We start from the raw sequence: 21,636 nt of genomic DNA on the forward strand, positions 1-21,636 counted from the left end.
GCATGAGTGTACACTGTGCATGCATATATGTGTGTACATGCGTATTTGTGTATGAGTGCGCATATGTATACCTGTGTATGTATGTACACACATAAGTGTGCTCACGTGTGTAGTATTATGCATACATTATATGAGCATGTACACATGTCCATGTTGTTCTGTGTGCATATGCATGCACAGTGCACATATGTGCATGCACACCACGTGCCTGGGTCAATGTGTACATATGTGTGTGCCTTGTGTACATGGTATGCATGCATTGTATGTATGTGTGTGTGTGTTATGTGTGAGCACTTGCATCAAGGGCTGGGTCAGGTGGAGCAGGGAGCTGTGGAGCCCAAGGCTGTCTTCCACAGGGGCCTCTGCCTGGGAGGGGTGGAGGATCTATGGCATCACGTTCAGGGCTTGGCCTTCCTATCTGCCTTCTAGTGCCCCCACCCCTAGGTTTCAGGGAGGCTGAGGACATGCAGCATGGCAGGTGTCACAGGCACTGGGCTCGGCATCTGTCCCTCCCAGTGCCCCTTCTCGGGAGGCCCCTTTTAGTGCCCATTCTCAGAGAGTGGTGTCCAAGGAGAGGAGGGGCCGGGCAGGGGAGACCTGGGAGGTGTCCAGCAAAGCCTTTTATCTTCTTGATTTATTATTGGCCTGGGTGACAGCTGGGAATGGCGGGGGCGCCCTGGAGTGGGAGTGGTTGGAGCTGGGGCCATCCTAAGCTCCCGCGATGTCCCCTGCCATCTGGTGGGGCCAGAGGGGTGGGCAGGGGAATGCCATGAATGTCTCCATGTGACCTTTTCTCAGCCCCACCATGAACAAAACATGGTGAGGCGCAGTGGGCCCTGAAGGGGTGTCTGACTTCAGACTCACTGGAAGCTGTGGCGGTAAATGCCTGGCTGGTCACCAGCACTCCGGCACTTTCTCTTTACACTGGCCCTGGACACGGGGCAACAGGGAGCACTTTCAGTAAGGGGAAGGGAGACTGAGCACAAAAAGTACAGTCCGTCATGATTCTCCCCTGTCCTCGGTCGGGGCAGGACCAGAAAGAGACTTTGGCTGGGGACCCTGTAGCCTTGTCCCCTGCTGGTATGTGACGCTAGTATGCTGTGCCACCTCTGCATTCCAGATGGCACTGCTGCTCCAGCCAGGGCCACACTGGAGCCCCCCAGGCTCAGTGGCACTCAGGGGAGAGGAGTCTTCTGGAGCCAAAGGACACCTGCTCTGTACCCCCTCCCCCATTGACAGCCTGGCAGTGTAGGAAGGTCATGACAGAGGAACAGGGAGGGAGGGGCAGAGGGAGCCAGTGCACTGAGCCTGGGTCCCCCAGAGACTTGACGGGGAATGTGTGGACTTGTATGCGAGAAGAGCGGGGGCGGGGGGCAGCAGCTCCAGGGGGCCCAGGCTTGCAGGAGGCTCTCCCCAGGTCCTGCCCCTGCCCCAGTGTGGGTCCCCTGCAGCCAGCTCTCAGGGACTGGAGTTTATGGGGTCTGACCCAACCTCTCAGGTCACTGGGGAAGTGATGAGGGAGATAAAAATCTCAGATGGGGACTCTTCACAGGGGACACAAAGACCTGGGCTCTGCAGGTGGTACTGCCACCTGCCGGCATGCTCAGACTTGGTGTGTGGGAGCGAGGTGACAATGACAGTCTCAGCTGACTAGGAACGTGAGCCACTAGAGGTACAGCGTCCACAGTCGCCAGTTGCCCTTAATGGAACCCAGGCCCAGCCGCTTTCCTGGCAGCTGTGACCCAACATTCCAGGCCTAGAAGCCCTTTGGCACGACCCTTTTGTAAATGGGAAGAGGGGGCCCTTGGTTCCTCCGATGATGGCAGCCAAACCAACATCCCAGCTCTGCGGGGTATTGTTTGGGGAGCATTGTCACACCATAGTCCCACAGCGAGTGTTACAGAGGACACAGCTCACAAGAGCACCCCAATCTCAAACACTGAACAATGTGAGATCTTTAACACTCTTCCACAGTTGAAGAGAACCACTAAAACACCATGGTGTTCGATAGGGAGACTCAACATTATGAAGGTGCAACTCCCCCCAGACTGATCCAAAGACTTAGTGCAATTCTAGCAGAATTCTGACAGGAATTGGGTACCAAAATTGCAACCTGTATGTAGGAAAACCAAGGGTGAAAAATAGCCAAGGTGTTCCTAAAACTACAAGCTGTGGCAGGAGGACTTGTCCTACCAGGTGGCAAGACTTGTTATGATGTTTGAGCCACTGAGACAGAGGGTTCCTGGGGACAGGAAAAGCAAAACAGAGATGTAGAAGAGCTAGCACCTAGCGGAGCCTGGCTTATTCAGAGGCAGCATCTGCTGTTAACATGGAAAGGGGTGGATTCTTCAATAAATAACACCGGGACAACTGGCTCTCAGGGAGAAGTAAAATGAAATTGGATCCTAATTCACAGCACGCTCAGTGTCAGTTTCAGAAGGGGCAGAGATGAAAAGGAATAAAGCCAAACCTGTAAGGCTTTCAGAGGATAATAGAGAAAAATGCCTTTGATCTCAGCCTAACGGAAGACTGAACACACAGAAACCGTACAGAGCGAGACGGTAAATCTGCCTGCGTTGAAAGACGCCTACATTTCCACCAAAAAGAGGCAAAAGACTCAACCGAAAAACAGCCAAAGGGTTCAATGGACTATTCGGTCTATTTGCAGGGTGGATAAACACCTGTAGCTTCCAGGCTCGAGAAAGACACTGAAACCCACAAGGAACGGGCGCATGGAGGGAGGGAGTGGGAAGCTTTAGCCACAGTGAGATGCCGTCCTCCACGTCTCGGTCGGGCTCGCCGTGATGTGAGGATGGACTGTGATGAGGACGGTCCATGCTCTGGGAAGACACACTGCCTGCCCCGCAGACACCCAGCGCATAACTGTAAGTTTATTAATTTCAGCAAAATAAAATGACACAGGTGGATTAGTAAAAACTAATGGATAAGCTTTCTTTTTTCTTTATCTCCAGAGCATTTGGCATCCTTTATCAGCCTGTACATAAAGGAGTAGAAAAATAAAAGATTGTCATATTGTCCTGTGTATTTCTCTTTTAGTATTTCAGTATGGTAGTCCACAAGAAAGTAGTAAATTGCTTCAATTGTGGAAAGGAAAGTGTCTGGCTTTCCTTTTTGATGGCGCCAAAAGCAAGTTTTTCTTGTTTTCAACTCAACTTGTAACAATCCTTGAAGTCTCTCATCAGTGAATATTTTGTTTGTCTGGTTCCAAGTGCTATCTATAAAAATAATTTTTTTCAGTATTGTGCCTTTGCCCTTGCTGCCAATCAAATCAAGGTCCTCCATTTCTTCAGTTTTTTTACGTTTAACAGTTGGCTTGTCAGGGTCATCACTTTTGTCTCTAATATTATCTTGCATTCGTTTTTGTAGATGGAAAGAGATATCTTTTATGGAGACAGACTGAGGTCCAGGAAAAATAAGCGCAACTTCATAATCCTGTTCTTCATATTCTGGAATACAAGGATATGTATAAATGTTCACTAAATCAGGTGCTAAGAGTTTTGCATGTATAGCAGTACTTTTGCCATCTGTTTCATTTGGATGTTTAATGATGTCGATCTTCAATGGAAGCTTCACAAGTGGAATCTGTTCAATAGGTACATTTTCAACTGGGACATAACATGTATAGCAGTAAAACATTCTGGAACCACCACATCGTAGACACTTTGATCTCCCAGTTTGTTGAGCTTTATGAAGAACTTCTTGAGATGCTAAACATAAGTTCTGAAGGGGATCTTCTGAAGCTATGGAAGTAGTCTGTGACTGTTTTGTTTCCACAAATTTTGAATTACTTTCTTCACTTTCTTCGAGAAATACAGGTGAGTTGAGAGACATTCTTCATTTAAACTAAAGGCATATCCTGCTAAAAATGCTGTGTCCCAGCAGCTCCATTTCCCATCCAGCATCCTGCTAACGGCCTGGGAAAGCAGCAGAAGATGGCCCAAGTGCTGTGCCACTTGCTCTGTGTGTGGGCAACCCAGATGAAAGATCTCTCTCTTTCAAAATCAATAAATATTTTTAAAAAAGCATGCACCTGCCCTTCACCTTGCTAATCCCATCCTGAGAAGAGTCTCCTTACACGTACTTGAAGACACACTCAAGCGTGTTTATAGCAATATTAGCCCCAAATTGGAAGTAGCCCAATGCCCACAGGGAGTGGAGTTTACCAAGCTGGCATTCACGAATGGCAGAATACTGGGCAGCAGAGACAATGAGTGTCAATTCTGATCTGTAAGAAGTAAACCCTGGCTGCTGGTGCATTGGCTCAACTAGGTAGGCCTCCACTTCCAAACGCCAGCATCCCATATGGATGCAGGTTCATGTCACATCCAGCTCCCTGCTTGGGGCCTGGAAAAGCAGTAGAGGATGACTCAAGTCCTTGGGATCTGCATCAGTGTGGGAGACCCAGGAGAAGCTCCTGGCTCCTGGCTTCAGGTCAGTTCAGCTCTGGCCGTTGTAGTCCTTTGGGGAGTAAACCAACAGAAGAAAGATCTGTCTCTCCTTCTCTCTCTAAATCTGTTTTTCCAATAAAAATAAATAAATCTTAAATAAAAATGAGTCCCAGAAGATATGATTCCACTCACACAAGTTTCCAAAACAGCTGAATTAAACAATATTGTCCAACGGAATGGGAAACTAAAACCTGCTCAGTGGGCTGTGGGCTGTGGGAGCGCCCGTCAGGAGCCTGCAAGAGGCTGGAGCGACAGCCACAGCGGCTCCTGCATGTCTCGAAGCCCCTTCCACACGTGTGATGTGTTTCATATATGTTACAGAAGCAGGAGCGGGTTCAGCTGCCACTGCTGCTGGGGGGTGAGATCTGCTTGGCCACTGGGGCAGGACAATCATCTCTTTCTACACAGGACGTTCTGTCCGCACACCCACCCACATGTCACTCCTTGGGGGATGAGACCTGGACAGCCAGGGCCATGAGGCTGCCCACAGGGCTGGGGTGGGCCAGGCTATGGTTACCACCCACCCATGTCCAGCCACTCTCCTTGATCATGGTGCCGGCTGTCCACACATCCAGAAGGAGCCCTGTGGCCGTCTTGCTACCACACCCCACACACCTGCTGCCACCCTAGACAAATCCTCCCCACACTCACCAATGTGTCAGGGGGAGACAGCTCTCCTCATGGGTCCTAGGGTTCCTGGCCCACATGGGTCAAGGAAAGAAAGTGCCCCCCTAAGTCAAGATCCTGGCCCTGAGCAGCTGGAAGCCCGAAGGAGTGATCCTCTCTTCACACAGGCAGCCAATGAGTGGACATCTGCAGGTCAGGTAGCAGGGGTGCTGGGGGCCCCAGGTGTTTCCAGCAGGAGGTCATCTGGGCATCTGGCGGAAGGAGGAGGAGAAACACAGCACTCAGGGTGGAGGGGCCACAGTCGGAGCACAAAGGACTAGGGTGGGCCTGAGCCAGCTGGGCACCAGCAGACGGCTGGGGTCCTGCCTAAGGGGCTGCCATGGCAAAAGTTAATGGTGACAGCTGGAGTTCCTGGTAACCAAGTTGAGGCAGAGGTGACAGGCGATGAGGCCAGGCAGAGACCAGAGAATGACAAAGGGTCTCTGTTGGATGACAAATGGGGCATCACTCTTTGAGTTTGGGGTCTGGGGGTGGGCACAAGAGGAACAGCAGGATGGGGTCCCCAGGGGAGGCGGGTGAAGCCAATCGCAGTGTGGAGAGAGGTGATGCTAGTCCAGGGTTGGGTCAGGGGCCATGGGTTTGGAGGGAGAAGGACGGGAAGACCAAAGGAGGCCTGATGACAAAGCAGATGCAGCTGCAGGTGGCAGGTTGTTGATGGGTGGGCTCCTCCTGCCAAGCGGAGGAGATTGGTTCTCTTATCTCTTTCAGCCCACAGAAAGCAAAGGAAGATCAGAGGGTGAAGAGGTTCTGGGTGCTGGCTGCGTATTCCCTTTGTTCTCATGATCAGCGGGATGTGCCCCATCTTGCGGGAGAGAAAGCCAAGGGTGTCTGTCCTTCCTTAGCTCAAGCTCCAAGGCTGAGTCCCCAGTGCGGTAAAAAAACAGGCAGCCAACTGAGTAGTTCCTCTCTGCTGCCATCTAGTGTGCACTTTGGAAATGACACTCAGTAGAATCGTTCCTCTCTCCAAGGGCTCTTGAGCCAGTGGTCAAGAAAAATGCTGTCCACTGTGTCCACTGAGGCCCAAACATGCACTGGGCCCAATGAGGTGAGACCCTACACCTCGGCACCTTGGGCCACCTTCCTGACACTTTTCTCTTACTTCCGGGGGCTGTTTCTGTTGGACACCACAAATGTGAGAGAATAAACCCAAGATTTATTTTGCAAATTCAAGAAGCAACCCCAAGGGACCACAGCAGAAAGGAGGCTGCAGCTGAGAGCAGAAAGACCATGGTGAGACCAGCAGGAGCTGGACAGCAGCCAGGGATGGCTGGCGGGCCCGGGTCCGGCTTGGGACTCAACTCCAGTCACAGCATTTGCAGGAGGGGTTGAACACCAGGCCTGCAGGGCAGTGCTGCTGGAACAGCTGACCCCCCACACAGGTGTAGAAGCTGGTCCGGTCCCCAGGGTTGGGGTAGAGCCCGTTGGCCTGGCCCTGGCAGAAGGCGTCTGGTCCGAGGCTGGGGTTCTGCTCAGGTTTGGAGGGCTGCCCCTGGGCGGGAACTTCAGGTTTGGGAGTGGTAGAAGGTCCAGTTGGAAGACCTGGGAAGACAATGCAGATGCAATGGAGTCCCCCTCCCCACCCAGGATTACCCAAACCCATAGACCACACACAGAGGAGCGCCCCCCTGGCCACTGGCAGACACAGTGCTGGAGCCCAGCCACACCCATGGCAGCCCACAGCCACATCCTCCACAAAGAGCTGGGCGACGGTTTTCTCCTTTGCCCATGGGCAAGCAGCTACTCCTGTGTCAAGGAGCCACCACCCCCACCATCCTGGTTTCCACACCCTGGGAAACATTGCTACAGCACAAGCAGAAGGAAAATCATTTCAGCAGCTTCCTCAGCTCCTGGGGTGCAACTAGGAAGTCACAGAGGTGAGGCAAAGTGTTTGCCTCAGAAAGACTGAGGTCTTGCAAGTGGGTGTACTCCACCGGCAAGCAAGGCCACCGTCCCCTGCCTCTCCCCCGTCAGCTCCTTACTGACCCAGCTCTCGGTGCAGAGTGTGGATGAGGGGATATGGGCCCTGGTTGCAGAAGGAGCCCCGGAAGTCATCCAGATCCACTGTCCACACCATGGCCCCGCCGAGCCCCAACTGCTTCAGGTAGCTGACCTGCATGGGGAGGAGCAGGGAGGCTGGCTGCCACAGCCTGCAACCTGGCTTCTCCACCTCAACAGCCCTGCTGCTCCAGTGCCTCCCCGACCCCCGCCTCCGAGGCTGACCCCAAGCCCTTCCTGGTCGGAGCAGGATCTGGGTGGAGCGACCACAAAGATTCCCTGTTTCCTGTTGCTGACATGGTCAGTATTAGCCACAGAGAAGTACCAACAAGTCCCCAGATGCATTCAAGCTTGGCCTCCCTGTCCCCATTCTCCTGAGTTCCCCCCTTCCCCCTCCTCCCTCCCTGGCATCTGCAGGGTTCTCCCAGAGCGAGGCTGGGGGTAGCCCCTGTCCTGCTGGTAGCGCCCCACTTCCGGCATCCTCCCCAGCTCAGGAGCCCTGCCAGTGCCAGGGTGGCGCTCTGCCCTTCTTCCCTGCCACACCTTGGCCTGTGGGGCTTCCTCCCACGATGTCCAGCCTTAAGATTCCCCTCGACCTCCTTCCATGCCCCCTTCACCACCTCCCCCCACCATCCCACCACCAGGCCTACAGGGAACTGACAGAATGAATGGCAGGCCGGCAGCCCCCACGGAGCTGACCATCCGATGGAAAAGACAAGTGTGCAAACTGGTACGTGCCACATAACCATGATCCGGTCACCAACAGGCTGCTTACGGGGCGACTATGAGAATATGCTGGAAGAGCTGCCACCTACGAGCGCTGAGTCCAGTACCAGCTGCTCCACTTCCCATCCAGCTCCCTGTTAACGCCGTTGGGAAGGCTGTGGAAGATGGCCTGAGTGCTTGAGCCCCTGCCAGTCACATGGGAGACCTGGATGGAGTGTCCCTGCAGCACATGTATGTGCTGGTGTGAACAAAGCCTAGTAGCACCCACAGCCGGGTATGGTGCGTGGCGCTGGATGGCGGAGGGCAGCTACTGGCCCTGCTTGGTGCAGTAATCCCAGAGTGCCCTCCTGCTCATGTAAACCTAAGCTTGCTGTGAAACAGGAAACTGCTGACTCCGCAACAGGTTGGGTGTCCAGAGGCCACGTCATCTATCGGACCTACTCCATGTAAATGAGTGCCAGCCCCTCTGTAGCAGGTGTGCCACGACCGTCGCCCATCACATGCTGTACGGCTGTGGATGCACCAAACGCTCGGGCCATCTAAACTGGACTTGTGAGGAAACAGGAAACAAAGGAAACCTGGCATTTGAGAATGCACGACACTGCCGATGGGCAGAATAGAATCATGTCCCTTGCCACCTGCGATTTTTCTCTTCGCGGGTCTGGGGAGCTTGTACTTAACAAAGTGCAAAGCCCTTAGAGGGGCCTCTGGGTGTCATGTTGGGTCCTTGTGTCTTTTCTCCACGAGAGGTGTTCACGGCACCAAGTGCAAGCACATAGGACATTGACGAGGGTCCTGGGAGAGGTTCTGGGCGCTGTCTCCTTCAGTGTTATTTGCCTCGGACTACCCTCCCTCCTCCAGCATTGGCAGCACTCACCTTCGCTTTGAAGCTCTCCACATCATCAAACCCAACCCACTGGTTACCCCGGAAGGCATAGGGCACCTTTTGCTCATTGATTCTGTGCGCCTCCCAGGAGCAGACCTGTGGGAGGAGAGGGCAGCCCTAGGGAGCAGGGGGCAACTGTCCTCCTTACACAAGGGGACCCTATATTGGAAAGCTCTAGAATGGGGAGCCTGGGGGCCAAGGAGGTTCTAGAATGATCAGCCTGAAGCTCCCAGGCTTGAAGATCCACTCAGGATGGCGGGGTCCTGGTGGCAATCTCACACTGAATTATATGCACCCTGTCCAGCACCCTGGCTCAGAAACCATGGGAGAAGCCCTCCCCACCACACCCCCACTCCCAGGCAGCCCCTGCCCTGGTCTTCCTACCTCATAGTATGCCAGAAGTCCTGCTTCTTTGGTGAAGGGGCCGGGTACACCAGGCCCCAGGGCTGGGGCCCCCACACCGGTGTCAGATGAGGAGGCCAGCGTGAAGGACCGCCCGTACGTGGGCATGCCAAGCATCAGCTTGCTGGCAGGGACCCCCTTCTGCAGCCACTGCCTTACAGCTGCATCCTGGGGTGCAGAAGGAGTCTGGGTTAGTTGGTCCTGCCTTCGGGGCAGGTTAGCTTGCTCTGGGTCCAGTTGTCAGAGTGTACAGGCTCCAGTGGCAGAGGTAGGAGGGTTGGGACTCCTCAGGCACAGCCTCCTTGTCCCCCTAACCCCTCTGACCTGCCTTGACCCTTCACCCCAGTGGGAGAGGCTTCTGGGTGCTGAGCCAAGGAACAAGGCATGGATTTTGGAACTCCAACCAGAGGAGCCAGCTGTGCTGAGATGACCGTGGAGAGTCCTCCCCTGGGTTGGACGCCAGCTACTTCCCAAGGCCCTAGACCTGCACCCTCTGAGCACTTAACCGCACTGGCTGTGCAGCGCCCACTCCGCTGCCTCTCTCTCTGTGGGTCTACACGCTGTATTTCCCATCAGCCCGAAGCCTTCGGAGGGTGCAGCCCAGCCCTTCTCCTCCGCCCTCCTAAACTGAATGACACTTTGGGCAAGTTTGGGACGCCCACCCATGACTAGTAGAAGACCCCCTTGCCTCTTAGCTACAGAGTCTTGGTGCTTCCCCATGGCTGCGGGAGGAGGCGAATGTCCCAAGTATACAGCTCCCTCCAAACCCCATGTTTTTCCAGATGGGGGTGTAACATTTGGGTGCCTGTCCCTTCACACTCTTCTTGTGAGCAATCACTGGCCATTCCTGACTTAATGTGGGCACCCAGAAACTATCGCGATGACTTGGTGAGGGGCTGGGGCAGGGCTAATCTGAGGTCCCCCAGGGATGCCAACCCCTTGGGAAGTTGCTGGCCCTGAGAACACCTTCCAGAAGGCCGGCCATGTGCACCCCGGGACTGGGAGGAAACGGGCTGGGGTGCTGTGCAGGAAGCAGGAGTGCGAAGGCTGCAGGCCCCAGTGTCAAGGGGGTTCCCGCTCAGGGATGGGTTTGCTGAGACGCTCCATAGATGGGAGGTGTCTCTCAGAGGCAGCACAGGACAGGGACGCCAGGTTGGAAGCACCAGGCCCAGGGCCACCTCCACCACTCACCACGTTGTTTTCTGCTGCTGCCCCGCTCTCACCCTGCCGCCCATAGAGGGGGCTGTTGTGCCCTGTGACCTTCTCCCAGGAGCCATGGAAGTCATACGCCATGAGGTTGATGAAATCCAGGTTCCTGCACGAGTTGGGGAGCAGGGAGAGGCTGATCAGGGGTGCTCCCTCCTGCCCCTCCCCCCATGAGTGTGAGGACTCAAGAGCCTCCCTGGGGGCCCAGAGGGGGACCCTGGGTGCAGCACTCCCACTGGAGGCTGTGGCATTCTCCCTGCCCCGTGTCCTCAACCCCTGGGATCCATCCTGCCCACTCAGGATCCCTGTACTGCACTGGAGGGGCTGTCGGTCCCATGCCAACCCAGCCCAGGCTACTGGGGACATCTGGGGAGGAGCCAGCAAATGAGAGACTCTTCTCACCCCAGTGTTACTCTGCCTGTTACATAACTAAGTAGTAGTAATAATTCAAATACCAAACATGAGTTCCAGGGCAGAAGTCAAAGACCTAGAGAGAAGGTTCTAGAAGCAGGGAGTGGCACAGCCGTGAGATGCTGGTGAAGGGGCAGAGTTCTTGGCCAAGTCACATTCACAGAAGTCCTGCTCCACTCCTGAGATGGGGTGGGGGTCTTGCCCACCTCAAGGGCCCCAGCCATTCTCCTCTGACACTCACACTGCCAGCTTGTCCACCTCGTAGCCCGCATCCACGGCGTCTCGCCCACTAGGAACGGCTGCACTCAGGAGGAGTTGCTGCTTGCCTGAGGCCTGGGCCTCTTGCTGGAAAGCGCTGGCCAGGTCCTGCAGGGACAGCTTGGGGTAATCTCCTGGACATGCAGCTGCAGGCGCCCCCACCAGCGGGCAGTCCACGCTCAGCAGGCCCAGAGCTGACCCAGCAGATCAAGGGACCACCCTTCCCCCTGGGTCCCCAGGCAGCCACGGCTGTACCTGCACCAGGGCCGTGAAAAGCTGCTTGTCAGTTGCTGGGCTCCCCCTGCTTCCAGGGTACTCCCAGTCAAGGTCAAGGCCATCGAAGCTGTGCTGGCGCAGAAATGTGACGGCCGAGTTGACAAAGATCTGACGGGTGCTGGCAGTGGCCACCATCTCTGAGAACCTGAGAGGTGATGGAGGGAGGACTTAGCCTGCTGTGGGTGGCAGGGAGTCACCCACCTCCCTCTGGAAGCCACTGCGGCATCAGAGCTACTGTGTCCAGGCAGGGGTGAGGCTGGGACAGGGCCTCTGCAGGGATATGTGCTGCTGGCTTGCGGGCCTTGGGACAGCCTAGACAGACTCCACCCCAAACACTTACATTTCAGGAATGGGTTGACTTAACAGGGGTTCCAGCTTCCTCAGATACCACCTACCCCAAACCTACCACCGTGGCCCCTGCCCTTCACGAAGGTGTGTAAAAAAAGAGGACTCCGTTTCTGAGATTGGAGGGGAAGGAGGAGACTCAATGAGGTCATCCAGGACCAGTGCAGCAAACCCCCTGGGGTGAGGTGGGGTGGGGTGAGAACTTTGCTATCTGTCTTCCTAGCAGGTGAGCGCCACCAGCTTTGGGCTCACACCCTCAGCAGTTGACTTTGTGCTGTTCCCGTTGCCATTCAGTGCTCTTCCAAACTGGAGCCGCCCCCCACACTCTCCTTGCTGAGGCGCCCTGTTAGAAGCCCCTGCACCGTGGGTGGTGGAGATGCCAGCGCCCTAAACCCTGAGGGCCTGGGAAGCCTGTTTGGGGCTCCTGTCTCCAGCTACTGGCAATTATGGACTCTAGGGGGCAGCAGGGAGCCTCTCGGGCTTGACTGCGCTGGGAGTTTATCTCCCTGCCTCTCAAGTAAATAAACAACAATTTGAAAGGAAAAAAAAAAAAATTAAAAGCAAAGAAGGCCCTAGAAATTCTGCAACTGTTGAGTTCTACAGACTGGCACTATTTCATTTTCTTTTTATTAATGTATGATTACATTTAGATAGCCGCAGCTATCTAAAAGGTCTATTTGCCTAAAAACACTACACTAAAAATCCTACGTTTCAATATGAAACTTGCTGGGACTGCGTTGTGACACAGGATAAAACTGTCACCTGTGCTGCCTGCATCCCACGTGGGTACTGCCTTAAATCCTGGTTGTGCCACTTTAGCTCCAGCTCCTTGCTAATGTGTTTGGGAAAGCAGCAGAGGATGGCCTAAGCGTTGGAGGGCCCCTGTATCCACACGGGGGACCCGGAAGAAGCTCCGGGCTCCTGGATTTGGCCTGGCACAGCCCTGGCCGTTTGCAGCCACTGGAAAAGTAAACTGGTAGATGGAAGATTTCTGTGCCTCTTCTCCTCCTCCTTCTCCTCTTCTTCTTCCTCTCCCTCTCTCTGTTTCAGTTAAGTGAAAAATAAATCTCTAAAAAAAGTAAAAAATCTGCATAAAAGTCTTATTTTTGGAGGAAGAGTCACCATTCCCAACTGCTTCTTTAAAAAGGCTCAAGATCTAGAAAGTTAAGATGTAGGAACCAGAATTTTTGGATTTTCTAGGAAAAATCTAGTTCCAAATATTCTATTCCATTACCTTCCCAACTCATCAGAAATGCTTCAGAAATGCCAGTGTGTTGGTATCTGGTATCTGGCTGCATTGTATACCCAAAAAGTGAACGAAAATTCCTTCCCACCTGAGACGTCCCATTTTATGGTTCAGAAAAGAGAGATGCTGGGCTCGGCAGCGTGGCCTAGTGGCTAAGGTCCTTGCCTTGATCCCATATGGCCGCTGGTTCTAATCCCGGCAGCTCCACTTCCTCTCTATCTCTCCTCCTCTCAGTATATCTGACTTTGTAATGAAAATAAAATAAATCTTTAAAAAAAAAAAGAAAGAAAAGAAAAGAGAGACGCTGTGTTGTCCGGGGTCCGTGGTGCCTCTGCCTTTCCCCATTCCCTATGAGGTCGGAAGCTCTCCTGCTGCATTTAGATCCTATGTCTCTGTCGGGACTGACCTGTCACAGCCTCACTCAGCCGTCCTCTGCACGGAAGGCCGACTCCATACTCTAGCTCCTCTCCCTTCCCTGGCCACTCCTCAGTCTGGCCCCTTTCCCCAGCCAGGGGCTGTCTCTAGCAGGTGTGCCAGGTCCTCCATGCAGGGCCCTCTGCCCGCAACCTACTCACTTCTGGGTGCCGAAGTTCCAGCCCCCGACGGCTAGCAGAGTTTTCAGCACGGGGTTCCTGGCCAAGACAAGACACATGCATGATTCACTCTGCCATCTCCCAGGGCTCCTAGGGAAACTGTGGGGGTGGTGAGGGCCTTGGGGTGAAGCTGCCTAAGACCCTGTGTAACCCATTCTGGGCACTGTAGGGGAGAAACTGGAGACTGGGAAGGAAACGCTTCATCCAGGGTCCTTGCTTCATTCCTGACAGCAGGGCCCTGTGCATCGCAGGAGAGAAGCCGCCTGCTAGTGTAGGCTGCTATTCCAGAAAAATCACTGTGGGATTGAAGGCTTGGGAGGGGGGCGGTGGGGAAGAGACACAACCTCCTAATTCCTGGACCTCAGGGTGTTTTAGCATCCATGCCTGCCTCTTCCACACAAGCTTCAAGGAGCCATGCAGTCTGCCCAGGGCCTCAGTGCCACCTAGCGTGTCAATAGCGGGACACAGCATCTTGGGGGTGATGGTCCCCTCCCACCAACTCCCTTGGCCCCTGCGGCGCACGTCTGCTTCAGGCTGTTGAACTCCTGGTAGCGTGTGATGTCCCTGTCTTCCAGGGGGCTCAGCTGGTGTCGGCTCATGCCGGCGAAGGCATAGATGAGGTGGCTGCACAGGCTGGCGTCTACATCCCTGGGCAAGAAGCGAGTTGGTCCCTCTCTGTACTGGGCCCAGCTGGAGAAGTAGCAGACCAACCGAGCAGCAGCTCCTGGCCCTTTGGGGTGAAGGAAAGGCGTGGCCATCAGAAAACAATGCCCAGGAGTGTGCTTTACACACCTTCTGTAAGCCAAGGGCCCTGGCAGCCATGGGTGGTGTCAGCGAGGTAGGTGTTTAGCAGTAGTAGCTACAAGCACTGCTTGGGGTGCTTGCATCCCACATCAGCCTGCCTGGGTGTGATTCCTGGCTCTGCTTTCCTTCCAGCTTCCTGCTGCCGTGCACCCTGGGAGTCAGCGGCTGAGGGCTCACACATGTGGAGCCCCATCACCCATGTGGGAGATCTGACTGCAGTCCCAGGCTCCTGGCTTTGGCCTGACGCAGCTGCAGCTGTTTTGGGCATTTGAGGAGTGAGCCAGGGGCTGGGCGATCTGTTTGTCTTGGCCTTGCAAATAAGTGAAAGGAAAGAAATGTTTGCTTTGGAGGCTGGGGCTGTGGCGTGTTAAGCTAAGCTTGTGCTTTTGGTGCTGGTATCCCATATGGGTACCAGTTGGAGTCCCAGCTGCCCCACTTCCCATCCAGCTACCTGCTTGTGGCCTGGGAAAGCAGTGGAGCATGTCTGAAGTCCTTGGGCCCTGTACACAAATAAAAGACCTAGAAGAAACTGGGGACTCCTGGCTTCAGATTAGCTCAGCTCTGGCCATTGCAGCCATTTGGGGAGTGAACCAACAAACGGAAGATCTCTCACCCCTTCCTTCTCTAAATCTGCTTTTCAAATACTACACTTTATCTTAGCTGAGAAGTGATCTACCTTTCAAATAAAAATGAAACAAACAAACAAACAAAAAACTAAAAGAGAAAAGATGCTAGCTTAATTTAAAAAAAAAAAAAAAAGAAGAAGAAGACATGTGGGCCCAATGTGGTAGCCAAGTGGCTAAACTCCTTGCTTTGCAGGCACCGGGATCACATATGGGTGCCGATTTGTGTCCCGGCTACTCCACTTCCTGTCCAGCTTCCTGCTTGTGGCCTAGGAAAGCAGTCGGGGACAGCCCAAAGTCTTGGGACCCTGTACCCACATGGGAGACCCAGAAGAAGCTCCTGGCTCCTGGCTTCAGATTGGCTCAGCTCCAGCTGCTGTGGCCTTTTGGGGAATGAACCAGTAAATGGAAGATCTTTCTCTCTGTCTCTCCTCTTTCTCTCTGTATATCTAACTTTCCAATAAAGATAAATAAATCTCTAAAAAAGAAGACATGCGCGTTTTTGGGCAACATTTCACAGACAGGAAAGTGAGTTTTAGAAATAATTATTTTTTATTTGAAAGGCAAAGTTCCAGGGAGAAGGAGAGAAAAAGAGAGAGATCCTCCATCTCCTGGCTCACTACCCAAATGGCCCAACAGCTGGAGCCAGGAGCTTCCTCTGGATCTCCCATTTGGGTACAGAGGCCTGAGAACTCGGACCATCCTCTGCTGCCTTCCCAGGCCATAAGAAGGGAGCAGGATGGAAAGTGGATCATACATAAGGTGAGCCAACGCTCATACAGGGGGCTGGCACCACAAGCAGAAACCCGACTCAGCATTCCACGGTGCCAGCCACATGAAGATTTTCAGAGATCAGGCAGGGATGCTCAGAAACCCCTGTGAGTGGCAGGACCCCGTGCCCAACCTCACTGCCGCTTCAGAAACCAAGGCTCACCAGCTGGGCACCTGCCCCTGTCAGCCCCACCATGCAGGGGGAACAGAGCAGGGGCCCATGTGTCCTCAGCATCCTCGAATGCCTCTGGGCTCAGAGCCCTCTCTTGTGGGGCAGTTCCCATGTGAGGCTTAGGGGAGACTGGGCATTGCTCCTTCTGCTGCGAGACTCCAGTAGGTTCCTTTAAACATGAGCGGGAAGGGGCAGGAGGAGCCAGTTCCCGCCCAGGTGCATGCTCGAAGCGTCTCTTGCATCTTGAAGCATTTGCTGCTTCGCATTCTCTACCATAGAGACAGGGTGTAGGGTTCATCCATGGCATCTGCTACCATGCGTGGGAAGACTGTGCTGGGGGCCCAGCTGCTTCCAGGGCTATTTCTGTAGCTCCAGCTGTTCCCTCCTGTGAGGGCGGGACGGGGAAAATAGGTGCATGCCACACCACAACCCAGCTCGAAGTCAGGGTGAGGGTCTGAGGGCTCAGCCTCCCCAGGGCCACTGGTGGTGGGGAAAGGCCTAGGGTCCAAGCTGTTGTAGGTGCCCTGGTGACCTCTATTTGATATGACAGGAGCCCAAGCCTTCCTCTCCCAGGCTCTGCATCCCAACGGTTCAACACAAGTAGGGGTGCAGTTCTTGCTCAGCCAAGGTGCCTCCTTTCTCCACCACTAAAGTGTGCTGCAGGGACAAGACACCTGGCCCAGCCACTGTCACATCCACAGGGGCATACATTCAGTGCTGAGAGGACACAGGAAGGCCAGACACAGGGGGATGCAGAAGCTGCCCCAGGGACAGGCAGGGAGCCAGTGAGCGGGTGAGGGGGCAAGGGCCTTTCTGGGACCCAGACGTCTGTAGGGTTCAGCTTAGAATCTGAGCCAGGAGGATCAGGGAGAGGACCACATGGACCAAGGACCAGGTCACTTACCCCACTGGGCCATCAGCAGAACCATGACACCTGAGGAGACACAGCAGAGGCTGAGGTTACCATGACAGCATCCTCAGCCCCTCAGGCCTGTGTGCTTCTAGAAGCATGAGAGGAGGAGGGAACGGGATGTCCTGGCTCTGAATGGATCCAACTTTCTCCTCCCATATGTGAGGCCAGTATGTGAGACAGACACCCACACTACCGCTTCCACCCACAGCCACCAAGACACAGGATAGACCTTGAACTGATGGCTGAATGGTAAAGGTACGGGGGCATATATATACAGTGCATCTCTTCTGGCTATGGAAAAGAATGGGATCTTGATGTTTATAGGCCAGCAGGTGGATCTGAGATGGTGATGTGAAGTGAAATAAGCCACACTCATGGAAATGAGGACCACATGTTCTCTCTTTCGGATGTGGAAGCTACATTGAGGTCCCCCAATGTCACGGCCCCTGGTGTTGTGGTCCCCAGTGTTGTGGCCTGCAACCCTGCATCTTGGATAGAAAGAGCCTGAGGTGAACCTGCAGGAGGTGGGTGGCTGGGGAGCTTGGGTAAGACTCATGCCCTCCCAAGGGCCTCTAGGCTGCCTCTGGCTGTAGCAGAGAACCGCAGTGATGACCGCCCACCTCCCCACGGCTCCTGGATCTGGCCCAGTCTCCCTGACAACGCACCCCACATACCTGCCTGGAACAAGAAGCGTGCCATGCTGGAAGCCAAGAGGCAGACGGCAACACTGCACACCTGCCTTTCAAGATCCTAACCTGCTGCTCTGGTCTGGCTGTCTCATCCCAACCCAGCCATACATGTTGAAATAGGGTGAGAGGGACTAGGTAGACATCAAACAGCGTGATTAGGCAAACCTGACACAATGACCTTTGGCAATTCTGACTTTGTGAAATCTGATCTAACCTGCTGTTTATGCTACTGTACAAAATGTTTTGCCAGTTTCCTGCTTTTCGGGCCACATTACTAGGCTCACATGCCCTGCCAGCAATCCTGGGTTCCAGGAACCAATGTTGTGTGATTTATTCACCGTTGTCCCTATAACTGCCTCCTCTGGTTGTTCAAGCCCACCCATTGTCCCCATGGCAGCCTCCTGTGGCTGCCCAACTCATCTGGGTTCCCAGTCTGTATAACTCATTCTTTCTATAAAAACCCATCTAACCCTCAGCTCAGGGTCACCCTCCGAAGAAAAGAGAGCTGACCCCAGCCGGCTGGTCTGTTTACCTGCCTCCTCAATAAACTTTGCTGCTTTGCAGAGTTGTCTGGGCTGCACTTCTTGGGGAGAGGCTCGGGTTGGATGCAACAACTTTATTGAAACAATCACAGGATTTAAACAGGGCTGTTCGGGTTGTCAAACAGAGAGGTTGTGTTTGTCACTCTCCTGGACTTTATCTTCTCTCTTGTGCCCAGGCAGCTCTGCACATTGTGTTTGGGAGGCTCGGGGAAAGTGACCACTCCAGACTCACGGTGGAGGGTCTGGAACAGCTCTCTGGCCTAGCCACCTCCCAGGGGTCCCTGAGACAGGTGGCCATCAGGCCCAGATGGACAGACTCTGCGTCCTCCCTCCCTGCTGCAGTCTCTAGCAGTCATCTCCACCCTCCTCTCATGGATGGGGGCGGGATTCCATGGAGGAACCTGCTTGGGGTCACCTGCAGCTGGCAGCAGAGCCTCCATCCCCGGCCCTAAGCAAGGCCTATGAAGCCCTGCATACTGGGGACGAGAGGTTTTCCCCTGGGGGTCCAGGGACCACCTGACCCTCAGACGCATCCGCCCTTCTGACTCAGCTTCCTGACACCAGGAAGAACTCTCCCCAGCCACCCCCGCCCCGGTTCTGAGATCCTCCAAGGTCTAGGGCACCCATGTGCCCACAGGAACCACGTTGCTTAGAGCAGCGACCTCATGATCAAAAGGCCTGCATTTGTCTCTGTCCCAGGGCATTTCTCTGGAGGAAAATACACAGAAACAGAGCACTGGATGCCAATAAGCTTCCTGCATCACTCTGGCAAAATCTGCCACGGTTCAGGTACTCCCACTGTCATCACACCACTCAAGACCCCAAGACCCCGGGAGAGGCAAACATGTTCCCCAGTTCTCCAACACAAACACAAGGTGCTGTTAACTCTGAGCGGCTGAAGGCATGCCTGTGGAAATTAGGAATAAAGCAAGATCCAAGGCTGTCATTATTACGCCATGGGTGGCACAGTTTTCGGAATGTCATCTGTTACACTGCAAGAATACACCTCCACAGGAGGCACAGCCGGTGCAGGCATCCTGCTGTGTTCTGTGTTCTGTGTTGTAGAAAGGCAAGCCAGAAATAACTGCTAGATGAAATAGTTGGATTGAAAGGAAATATACACACTAATAGTTTTACTTTGCATTAGGACAAACTGACTGAAACAGAAATTAGAGGAATGTGTGCTTTGTGGAAGTGTCAAAAAACCATGAAATAGTGAGGAATGATTTTAATGATAAGTGTAACAGTAAAATCTACCAAAGGCCTGCCTGCCCCAGGAGACACACCCCTGCCCCAGCGCAGGCCACCCAGGGAAAAGAAACGAGGTCTGACGAACAGTGCATCGTGTCCTTGCTCCCTGCCACCCCCCACCAGGGGCGACCCTTCCCGGCCCTCAGATCGTACGGAGATGGCCCCAGGCCGGCTATTGCACACTTCTGTCAGCTTCAGACAGCTCCTTTAGTGCAGAGCCAGACAAGACAAGCCTGGGAGTGACTCAATGGATTCCCTGAGAACTTATTTTTGGAGGTGTGGCACTCTGATGGAGCAGGTTAATTCTTCGCCTGTGGCGCCAACATCCCAAATGGGCACTGGTTCAAGTCTTGCATGGTCTGAGACCTTGGGCCTTTGCACCACATGGGAGACTGGAAGCTGTTCCTGGCTTCAGACCAGCTCAACTCCAGCAGTTGAGGCCATTTGGGGGAGTGACTGGCAGATGGAAAATAAAATCTTTATCGGAAAGGCAAAGTTACAGAGACAAACAGAGACAAACAGAGACAGAAAGATCTTCTGTCTATTGGTTCACTCCCCAAATAGTTGCAGTGGTTGGAGCTGAGCTGCTCTGAAGCCAGGAGCTATGAGTTTCTTCTGGTCTCCCATGCGGGTGCAGGGTTCCAAGGTTTTGGGTCACTCTCAACTCCTTTTCCAGACCACAGGCAGGGAGTTGGACGGGAAGCAGAGCAGCAAAGACACGAACAGGCATCCATATGGAATCTTGGCTCTTGCAATGTAAGGATTTAAAAACTGAGTCATTGCACCGAACTCTAAAATAAAATCTTTTTTTTTTTTTAAGTTATGTTGGGCTTTTATTCTCTACAATCCATTCTTGTGGCCTCTCCAAAGCCAAGTCTGAATAGAGCCCAGGTGCTTCCTACAGAAGGAAATTCCAAGTTGAGCCCCGGATGGCAGTCCTTCCTAGCTGTGTCCTCCTTTGCCTTGCTGTGGTGACAGAGCCACATGAATGGCAGGGCACGGGACACTCTCATGTCCTGGAAATCACAACTACGCTTGGTTTCCTCAGTGCAGACACGTGGCCAACCCCCAACCGGGCCCTCTGACAGCTTCTCTCCGCAGCCCCCAGCAGGTGGGGGTGACCCAGTAAAGGCACCACTCCACCTGTGCCTGCAGTTTCTCAGACAGTGGGTGTGGTCCTCCTGCTCACTCCTGCATCCCAAGGATCAGGCCCTGCAGCATCACCTGTCCCTTCCACCTCCTCCAACCAATGCCTGTGACCATGTCTGCCCTTAAGCGCACTCCATCCCAAGCACATGATGCTGTTCGCGGATAGTGTGGAGCGTGAGGGTCTCCTGGCAGTGACTGTTGCTTCCTTATTGCCAGGGGTTTTCCACCTGAGCTGGCTGCTGTCTCCTCCCTTTCTTCAGGAGCTGAGCACTTGGTCTGGGATGGGGGAATGGAGCTGGCAGACAGATGAGGTCCATCTCCAGCAAGGATCTGTGGGCGGCTGAGCCCCAGGCCAGGACTTCCCAGAAAGCTGCCAATGCTAACTGGCAGAAGGAGGTAGGGCAGTATAGCTCCCTATACTAATTCTGTCCATCTTCCAAGACATGCTGTATTAACCACTTGTCACTCTAACAGGAAGCAGCTCACTGCGGCTCACAGTTATGGAGGTCCACAGGCCATGTGCACGCAGCCCCTGTCACCATCTGGTCATTTGCCTGGGAAGTCTTGAGCGGGGCAGTGGTGGAAGAAGAGCTTGGAAGAGACAGGAAGCTGAGAGAAGAGCTGGGCCTTGCCTGGCTCTGATAACATCCCTCCCCAGGGCTTCCCCTCAGCTACCTGGAGACCCCCAAGAGGCTCCCCTCCCCCAAGGTACAACGACCTAGCCTCCCCTCTCCTAGCACCACCGACTCATACCGAGTAAGTATGGAGTGCACTCCAGTTCACAGAACATGTAATGGGAAGTCAGGAGGGGAAGGGAAGGATCACTAGAAATATCTAACGTGATCGACATCGCACGTTCCCAAAAGCTTTAGCGAATCCCAAATAGGATAAAAAATTTTTAATCTACTCATAGGAATACTGTGTCCAAATGGCAGGACAAGGAAGAAAAAACGAACAATCTGGAAGGATATCAGAAGGGAAATAAATCTCACCTTTCAAGGAATAAGAACAAAATTAGATCTGACTTCTTGTAGAAACCGTGCAAGGGAGAGTTGCATGAAGTATTTAAAACATCGGAAGAAAAACTCCAGCAATTTAGGATTCTCTGTCTCATGCAATTATCTGTCAATAGCAAAGGAGAAAAACAAAACTTGAGGGAATTTGCTGTTTGTAAGAAATGTTACAGTTTTTCTTATGCTTGGTTAATTTAACAAATAGCTCC

At 53.7% G+C, this 21,636-nt stretch overlaps 2 protein-coding genes across 2 annotated transcripts; both read right to left on the minus strand.

Moving 5' to 3' along the window:
• Positions 1-2,883: 2,883 nt before the first annotated feature.
• Positions 2,884-3,885, minus strand: LOC131481225 (tRNA-uridine aminocarboxypropyltransferase 1-like). The gene has a single exon (XM_058669031.1). It carries the CDS (start codon positions 3,850-3,852, stop codon positions 2,938-2,940), a length of 915 nt encoding a protein of 304 aa, XP_058525014.1. The 5' UTR covers positions 3,853-3,885; the 3' UTR covers positions 2,884-2,937.
• Positions 3,886-6,295: 2,410 nt separating this feature from the next.
• On the minus strand, positions 6,296-17,577 carry CHIT1 (chitinase 1). Its single transcript, XM_058669029.1, has 11 exons — positions 17,458-17,577; positions 16,775-16,804; positions 14,023-14,230; positions 13,483-13,539; positions 11,296-11,461; positions 11,024-11,148; positions 10,357-10,480; positions 9,148-9,333; positions 8,755-8,859; positions 7,140-7,266; positions 6,296-6,695 (listed from the first exon to the last, which is right to left on the minus strand). Exons 1-11 carry the CDS (start codon positions 17,480-17,482, stop codon positions 6,451-6,453), a joined length of 1,398 nt encoding a protein of 465 aa, XP_058525012.1. The 5' UTR covers positions 17,483-17,577; the 3' UTR covers positions 6,296-6,450.
• Positions 17,578-21,636: the final 4,059 nt, after the last annotated feature.

This window comes from Ochotona princeps, chromosome 10, assembly GCF_030435755.1.
Source record: "Ochotona princeps isolate mOchPri1 chromosome 10, mOchPri1.hap1, whole genome shotgun sequence".
Classification (NCBI taxonomy): domain Eukaryota; kingdom Metazoa; phylum Chordata; class Mammalia; order Lagomorpha; family Ochotonidae; genus Ochotona; species Ochotona princeps.